General features: G+C 62.0%; 1 protein-coding gene and 1 long non-coding RNA gene across 3 annotated transcripts; one reads left to right on the top strand and one right to left on the bottom strand.

The window, feature by feature from the left end:
* Positions 1-347: 347 nt before the first annotated feature.
* On the top strand, positions 348-2,938 carry LOC125687646 (uncharacterized). Of its 2 annotated transcripts, none has more exons than XR_007374285.1 (3): positions 348-433; positions 565-717; positions 819-2,938. It is a non-coding gene; the product is annotated as an uncharacterized LOC125687646 (long non-coding RNA). The 2 variants fall into 2 exon arrangements; XR_007374284.1 differs by having other exon boundaries at positions 380-447.
* A 114-nt stretch (positions 2,939-3,052) lies between these two features.
* On the bottom strand, positions 3,053-7,313 carry SMG9 (SMG9 nonsense mediated mRNA decay factor). Its single transcript, XM_048932875.1, is given in 14 exon segments — positions 3,053-3,198; positions 3,382-3,526; positions 3,664-3,789; positions 4,210-4,317; positions 4,628-4,734; positions 4,950-5,035; positions 5,117-5,212; positions 5,298-5,366; positions 5,368-5,410; positions 5,591-5,703; positions 5,802-5,899; positions 6,252-6,462; positions 6,549-6,620; positions 6,971-7,313. Coding segments are annotated over 14 exon segments (1,590 nt in total). The 5' UTR covers positions 7,208-7,313; the 3' UTR covers positions 3,053-3,119.
* Between the last annotated feature and the right edge of the window lie 1,335 nt (positions 7,314-8,648).

Below are 8,648 nucleotides of genomic sequence, written 5' to 3'. Positions count from 1 at the left end.
TCTCCAGGTTCAGGCGCTGCCCTTACAGCTACCAGCCCTTACATGAGAATAGGAACCCCCAGAAAGGAAGGTCACAGCCCTGAAATACAAATGGAAGCACCTACCCCATTCCCAGGACCAATGCTCACCACACTCTGAAGGAAGCAGCTTCCAGGTGCAGACGGCTGCCAGCCTGCCAAGCAGTCAGGATCCCACAGAAAGGAAGAAAGCACAGCCCTGCAACAGAGAAAGACTTGCCCATCCCCAGGAGCAGGGCTCACCCCATGCCAAGGCAGCACTCCCCGGGTTTGGATGCTGCCCCTGCGCTTCCCAGCCCTTAAATGGGGCCAGGAAGGGGTGGAGCCCGGCTCAGCCCCTCCCACAGCCAAACTGCCCCCAGCTGTGCTGCAGGGCCGCACCTGAGGCAAGGATGGAGTCAGCTGTGGGAGCGCAGGTGAAGGCAATTCGGTAACGAAGGGGTGGAGCCTGGCTCACCTCTCCTGGACCCCATTTAAGGGCTGGCTGCCGCTGGGGAAGGATCTCTGCTGAGTTGCTGTGATTCTTGTTGTCGGTGCTCCCCATCAGAACATTGTGTGAAGTGAGTTAAAGAGTTCCTGTTCTGGTCCTTGGGTGCCTTTCTGGGCTCTCGGATAGGAGGAGAAGAGCAGCGTTCCTGGAGGACCTGGAGTACAGAGGAAGGAAGGTGGAGCTCCTGGCTGCACCGAAGTGGACAGAAAGGTGCGTGCTTCTGTTGTGTAAGAATTCCTTTTGATGCATTCTTCTTGTTTGGCTGGATTTAGTATGTGATTTTCACCCATAATGGTAACATTTTCTTGCAGGAATGCTGGTTTTCTCTCCAAACTCCGTGGGGCTCAGTCAGGCTCTGTGCAGCTCTGTTGTGCTTTGTGGGGCTCTGTTGGTCTCTGTAAGGGTCTTTGGGTCTTTGTGGGTCTCTCTGGGGCTGTACAGCACTCTGTATGGTTCCTTAGGACTCTGTGGGGCTTTTAGGGGTTCTGTGGGGCTCTGTAGGGTTGCACCACAGAGACTTTCAAAGATCTACAGGGCACTACAGAATCCTACAGAAGCTAACGATGCTCCTAATAGCTCACAGAGCCCTGCAGAACCCCAGAAAGGTGCACGGAACCCCGCAGTGCCCTCTAAAGCCCTTCAGAGCCCCCATCAAACACTGCGAAGCCCGAGTTTCAAACACCTCTGAAAATGTGAGTATTGTGGGGGCTTATTGGTTTTGGGGATCCCACTCTTTTGATCAGTGATTAATTAGTGGCTAATTAGTTGTTCATTAGTGATGCATATTGCCTCCCTCATATAATAATCTCAATTTTCTAATTTGGGTGGAAATAAACCCCCTTTTTATTGTTTGATGTTGTCCGCCGCTCTTTCTAATTAATTAAGGGTGTAATTAATGTTTTTAGTGGCTTATAAGCTGCTCGCTACTGATCCTTAGTGCCCCCACACACTCATAAAATAACCCCAATTTGGTCTTTTTTGTGGGAAAATAAACCCACGGAGCGGCTCTCCGCACTCCCCCCTTCCCTCGCTGTGCATGCAGTACCGAACGGCAGCAGTGAGCGACAGTGTGCTACTGCGCGTGCGCGGAGTCGGGGCGGGCAGCAGTCGGTCACGTGTTGTGTTGAGCCAATCGGGTGCCGGCACGGGCGCTTTGGCCTCTGGGAGAAAAGCAAACCGTTTCAAGGGCAGATTCCGATAAAATCTCGGAAAATAGACAAGGAAAATTATGGAATCGAAGGGGGGAAATTTCTCTGAGCCGAACTTCCAGGAATTGTCAGCTCGCTTGTAGCCGAATGTTGCGTAGGAATGGGTGTTAGTTTCATGGCTTTTGCGCATGCGCCCTACAGCCTGGAGGACTAAAGGCAATCAAGTTTGGCTGCACAGAGCGGTCGGAATATAGTTCCGCGTGTCTGTGCGCATGCGCAGTGCTATCTGCACTACTGAATTGTCTCCACTGTGCAGCAGTAGTGAGCAACGCAGACGGTCACGTGCTACGCTAAGCCAATTAGGTGCGAGTATTCTGGCGCATGCGTGCTATCTCTTGGAGGACTGATCAACCACAAAGACTGGCGGATCAGTTGCGCAGAGCGGTCAGAACTTTGAGAAGCCATTTTCGCTTTTGTGCGCATGCGCTGTGCTGCCCTCTCAGCACCAAGCAGCTGCAGTTCCAGAGATGGATCACCAGGTGGCAGCAGAGACCGTGGAATGAACCCCGATGGCCTCGAGGCGGATCGGCGGCTCGGCGGCTTTCCGTTCGTTCTTTTTGATGCCAGGTGGAAAAACTCCAAGTTAGAAGAAAAGGGGTTAAAAAAAATAAAGGGGCTCGATTTACATGTGAAAAAAATTAATTCTGCTGCATCAAAAGAATCGATGCGGTGCAGAGCTGTGCAGGGTGCACTGAGAGCCTCTCGAGTGGGTGCACGCGCTGCTGTCTGCTGCTGCCCCTCTCCGTTAACTTCAGGATTTGGATTACTCATAGCATTACTGTTATGGTGACTTACTTAGATCTGTGTGGATTACGGTGGCTTATCTGGATTACTTTCAGTGGATTTGGTGGTTGAAGGTATGACCATTTTTACAGGACCTGTTATTACAGACAGGCAACGCAGAGCATAAACGGCGCAGCGACGCTCTGTCGTGCTCTGAAGCGCCGTGTGGGTCCTATGTCCCCCCCCAGGGGCTGCGTGCTCCCTGTTCTCCTCTGATCCCCACCATCCCCCAGAGCCGCCCCTCCTGCAGTTCCGCGCTTTGGTCACGCAGCCTCACAGCTCGGCTCTTCCTCTTTGGATTCCAGGGGCTGTATTTAATTTGCGAGAGGAAAAAGCCGCCGATAATTCGCGACATCCTCTCGTTATCTCAGAGCGCCCTGCTATGAAGCAGCGGTGCAGCGGGAAGCCACGGGTCCTACGAGACTCCATCAGACACTGCAAGGTTGCTGTAGGACTCCATAGGATGCAACAGAGAACCTGCAGGACTCTGTGGGGCACGCAGGGGCACCCAGGAGCCTCCCCCCGATCCCCCAGCGACCCCACAGTAGCCAGACTGGGGGTCCAGTGAGTTTTATTTGCTTGCAGGGCCCCGTTTTTGGGGTGACTCCCGGCGTTTGGGGCTCAGCCCAGCAGCCGGCTGTACTCGGCCAACGCTGAGGACTTCTTCACCCCGTCCCAGATGCGGGCAGCGTAGTGAAACCTGCAGGAGCAGCGCAGCCCAGTGGCCTCCCAGTTGCACTCTGCTCTGCTCCCGTTCGTCCCAGTGTGCAACCAGGAGTCTCCCTGTATGCCTCGGTGCCTCCAGTTCCCTCCCAGCCCCTCTCAGCTCCACCAACCCCTCCCAACCCCTCCCCTTCCTCCCAACTCCCCCCCCAGTTCTCACCAGTTACGTTCAGTCAGGAGGGTGTGGGAGAGCTGAGCCCGAGCAGCTGCCAGCACCCGACCCCGCAGCCGGGCCAGAAGGGTCCCAAAAGTGCCGTGGCCTCGGTATGGGGGGAGCAGTGGGAAGAGGGGACCCCCCCCAGGAGCTGCAATCCGTACACATGGGGTCAGCCACGCACGTGGACTCCCCTCCCTGCACCCCGAGCCCCCTCAGCACTGAGAAAGGGGAAGCCCCCAACCCGCTGCCCACAGGGAGGAACTGGGAGGGCAGAAGGGGGCTGACCGGTGCGAGGAGGAGCGTCCTCAGCTTCAGCCTCCATGGGGGGCAGCAGGAAAAGATTCACCTCGGTGGGGAGGAAACCTTCCGGGAGCCCAGGGAACAGCCCGCAATCCAGCATGGAGAGAGAGCCTGTGTGGGGAGGGGGGCACAGAGGGGTGAGGGAAGTGTGGGAAGGGGGGATGGAACCGAATGCAGGGGAAAATGTGAGAGGATGCGGCTGTGAGGGGCAGCCATGGGGGGGGGGAGGGAAGGGAAGGGAAGGGAAGGGAAGGGAAGGGAAGGGAAGGGAAGGGAAGGGAAGGGAAGGGAAGGGAAGGGAAGGGAAGGGAAGCCCTTCTGGGTGTTGGTGTGCAAGATGTGCGCCTAATGGCAGCTGGGATGGAGGCGCAGCGCTGCCGGGGGTCCTGGCTGTTTGTGGACCCACCCAGGTTGCAGCTGAAGATCTCGGCTCTCTGGGAGGGTCCAGGTGTGCAGGGGGGGGTCCTGGGTGTTTCGGTGCTGCCCCCCAGTGATGGGGGGGGGTCTCCCAGGTGGCTGTGAGCCCCTTACCCTTGTATTTGAGGTGGGAATGGGCCATCAGGCGGTCCAGGATCCCATGCATCTGCTGCAGGCGGCGGGGGCAAAAGGCTTCAGGGCGAGCGCGGTTCTGTATGAACACTGGGGGGGGGGGGGTCACAGAGAGCGGGGGCTTTGGGGTCGGGGGGGCAGTGGGGAGCTTTGGGGTCAGGGGGGTCAATGGGGGTGTTGGAGGTCAGTGGGATCGGGGGAACAATGGGGGTTAGTGGGGGTAGGGGGGGCTGTGGGGGTAGGGGGGGCTGTGGGGGCAGTGGGAGGCCTTGGGTTTGAGGGGATAGTAGGGGTCTGTGGGGGCTTTGGGGTCAGTGGGAGTTGTTGGGGCGGGCTCAAAGAGAGCAGGAGTGTCACACTGGAGGCTGTGGTGTCCCATGGGGGTCGCAGGGGGTCTCACCCAGGTGTGGATAATATTCTGAAGGCTCCTCAGGGCCGGCGGTGCCGCTGGGTTCGTGGTTGGGGGACGGAGTGGAAGGTTTCACCATTTCAGCTGTCTGGAGGAACCTGGGGGGGGATGTGGGGCAGAGCGTGGGGGCACTGGGGGGGAATGGGGGGGTCTGGGGGGATCCAGGGGGCACCGAGAGGGCCTCAGGAGCACTGGGGGGCAGTGGGGGGCTCTGAGGGGCACTGTGAGGCACTGGGGGAAAATGGGGGGCTCTGAGGGTCTTAGAAGAAGCACATGGGGGCATGGGGTGGGATGTGGGGCAGCCGCCCCGTACCTGTAGAGACCGAGGTCAGTGAACCAATCCTGCACCAGCAGCACCACGTGGCAGACGGTGAAGAGGAAGGCAGCGATCTGTAACGACTGGACGCCCCCCATACAGTTGTGACATCATCGCGACGTCATCACGACATCATCGCGACATCATCACGACGTCACACTCACCTGCATCTCCACGTAGGTGTGGGGCAGGCTGTACTCGGGGGGCAGCTTGCGGTCATTGTTGATGAGGTGATCAAGGATGGAAGGGCTGAGGATGGGCTGCGGGGGGCGGGCAGTGGGTCAGGGGGTCCCGGGGGGGCTGGAGGCTCTTTTGGGTCGCTTTCCCCCCCCTTCACCCCCAAACCTGGGTGTCGAGGAAGACGACGCGTTCCTGGGTGATGAAGAAGTCGATGCCGCAGGTCTGGCTGCCCCCCCCGCTCCTTCAGCTCAGGGCTCTGAGGGCGGAAGACGAAAGCCCTGGGGGGGCACAAGGATGGGAGCCTGCCCACAGCTGCCCCACAGGGAGCCCCACAGATCCCTCAAGAGCCCTGCAGGTGCTCAGCGTGCCCGCCTGCTGTCCCCAGTCCATCCCAGAGCCTCCCAGTCCGCCCCCGCGGCCCCCATTGCCTCCCAGTCCATCCCAGTCGCCCCCAGTACCGCGGGTCCTCCTCAGGCTGGTTGGCTGCCAGCAGGGACATGAGGGTGGATTTCCCGGTGCCTTGCAGCCCCAGCACCCCAACCACCAAGACATCGGTCTGGTCCAGCAGGAACTGTTCAGGACGGGCACAGAGGCTCAGTGGGTCCCTGTGGGGTCCTGGGGGGTCCGGGGAGGGGGGAAGGGGGCAAAGGGGGCTGCGCTGTGCCGCACCTCGATGGCGCTGTCGCACCAGTTCATCTGCTCGTCCACCAGTTTGATGCTGCTCTTCATCTTCTCGGGAGCCGCCAGCCGCGCCTGACCCGCAACCGCTGGGGAAGCAGCAGAGTTTGGAGGGGTCCAACCCCCCGAAAACCCAAGCCCTCCCTGGAAGACCTCACCGCTGTGCGCCTGTAGGGTAAGGAGCAGGGCTTGGCCCCGCCCCCATGTCTTAGCCCCGCCCCCACATGTGAGCCCCGCCCCCTGCCATAAGCCCCGCCCCAGCCACACTCATACTGAAATCAGGGTTGGCCCCACCGCATCCCCGACCCCCACAGCCCCCAAGCCGTCCCCCATTAGCCCCGCCCCCACCCGAAACGCCGCCCAGTGCCATTCGCCTTCGATACCAGAAGCCCCGCCCCCTCCCTTTAGCCCCGCCCCCTCCCTTTAGCCCCGCCCACTCACGGTCCATGGCCCCGGGGGGGGGCAGCCCCCTGCCGTGCAGTTGATAGACGGGCTGGGTGGGCCGGGGTCCCTCCCTCTCCCGGGGGGGGGCGATCGCAGCCCCCTCCCCAGCTCCGACGCCGGCCCGCCCCTCCTCCCCCCGCGCCTTCATCAGCACGATGGGCGGGGCGGGGCCGGGAGGGGGCGGGGCGGGACCTGCCGCGGCCTTCACCTGCTGAGCGAGATGGGCGGGGCCGTCAGTTGGCCGCGCCCGTCAGAGGCCACGCCCCCCTTCCCGTAGCCCCGCCCCTCGCTCACCCGCTCGGCCGGCGGCTTTGCCAGGATGATGGGCGTCTTCGGCAGCAGCGCGCCCGGCTCCTCCGTGGGCTCCTGGGGGCGGGGTTATCGCTGGCCACACCCCCATCTCACGTCAATCACCCTTTGACCCCGCCCCAACCCCCACAGAGACCGCCTCCATCACATGTCAATTATTCTTTAACCACGCCCTCCATCCAAGCCACGCCCAATCACGCACCGCCCCTCCCCCACTGCATGCGTCAATCACTCCTTAACACCGCCCCACTCCAAGCCACGCCCAATCACGTACAGGCCCTTCTGCACTCCACGTGTCAGTCATTCTTTAAGCCCGCCCTCCCTCCAAGCCACGTCCAATCTCGTGTCAGCAGCTCCCGCACCCCTCGCACACCCCGCCCCGCCCCCCCGGGCCGTTCCCCTCCTACCCTCCGGTCCCCGCTCCCGTCGCCTTCTTTCTCCCTCGGCCACCGCCGCCGCACGCCCGGGGCCGGGCTCTGCCCGGAATCTGACATCGCTGCGGCCCCGCTGTGTCCCTCCGCGTCTTCCTGCGTCCTCCTTTTTCCTTCTTCTTCCCCTTGCGGCCTACTGCGGCCTACCGAAGCCTCCAGCCCTTCCTCGAACTCGGCCGGTTGCCGCAGCAACCGAGGAGCTTCAGAGCGCATGAGCGGGGGGCAGGTTTACGCATGCGCGCTCGATTAGGGCGGAGTTACGCATGTGCGATGGGGGATGTGGGCGGTTCCGCGCATGCGCGGCGACAGCGGAGGGGTGGGATTTAAAGGGACCGCCGCCATGGAGCTGGGCGGGGGGATGGAGTTGGGAGCAGAGGTGGAGGTGCAGGAAGGGCCCCCCGAGGAGCCGCCGGTCACATTGGTGAGACAGGGAGGGTGTCGTGGGGCGGGGGTGGTGGGGAGGGGGTGGGGAACGGGGAAATCAGGGCCTTGGGGACCCGTTGGGATGAGCGGGAGCGGTTTGGGGGCTGGCCGAAGGGTCTTTGGGGACCCACGGAGGTGCGTGTGGTGTGGGAGGGGTCCCAGGGGTGGTCTGGGGCTGTTCATGGGGATGGGGGGGGGCAGTTAGGGGCAATTTGGGGTCATTTGGTGATCCCAGGTGGGGTTCTGAGGGTCTCGGGGGGGAGAGGGGGGTTTCCTGCCCCGTTTTATGCATCGCCACCCCCCCATCTCTCCCCCCTCGTACAGGAGAACGCCCAGAACTGCCTCAGCCTCGAGGGCCTCCCAGATTCCAGCACCGATGATGACGATGATGCCGTGGGGGGGCTGCCCCCTCCCCCCATTCACCTTTCGTGTCCCCCTCTGCCTCCCCCGGCTCTCCTCATCCCTCCCCCCACCCCCAGACCCCGCTGCACGCTGTGTGGAAAACATTTCAGCCGCCCGGGCCGGTTAGCACGGCACAATGCCTGGCATGCCCGGCATCGCCGGCATCACCCCCCGCCCCCCCAGCACCCCTCCCAGCACCCCCAGCATCCCCACCACCACCCCCAGCACCCTCAGCACCTCCAGGATCCCCAGCATCCTCCCCAGCACCCCCACAACCCCCCCCAGCATGCCCAGCACACCCCCCTCCCCCAGCATTCCCACCCCCCCTCCCACCCTCACCCCCCTCCCCCAGCACCCCCAGCCTCAGGCAGACGCAGCACTGGGACTGCAGGTGGGTGAGGAGCACGAAGCCAGGCCGCTGTACCCATCGATGGAGGAGGTCAGCGTGGAGCTGGAGGACCTACAGGCGGCGGTGGAGGACCTACAGGCGGTGGAGGACCTGCAGCCGGTGGTGGAAGACCTGCAGCCAGTTGTCAGCCTGAGGTTGGTGGTGAACCTACAGCCCGTGGAGGACCTACAGACGGCGGTGGAGGACTTACAGCCAGCAGTAGAGGATCTACAGCCAGCAATGGAAGACTTACAGCCAGCAGTGGAGGACTTACAGCCAATGGTGGAGGACTTACAGACGGCGGTGGTGGAGGATGTACAGCCAGCAGTGAACCTGCAGCCAGTGGTCGCCCTGCAGCCAGTTGTGAACCTGCAGCCGATGGAGGACCTGCAGTCAGCAGTGATGGAGGACCTGCAGCCGGTGGTGAACCTGCAGCCCGTG

Source organism: Lagopus muta, unplaced genomic scaffold, assembly GCF_023343835.1.
Source record: "Lagopus muta isolate bLagMut1 unplaced genomic scaffold, bLagMut1 primary scaffold_137, whole genome shotgun sequence".
Classification (NCBI taxonomy): Eukaryota; Metazoa; Chordata; class Aves; order Galliformes; family Phasianidae; genus Lagopus; species Lagopus muta.
The sequence above is the reverse complement of the archived record's forward strand: the minus strand, read 5'-3'. Positions and strand labels throughout refer to the sequence as shown.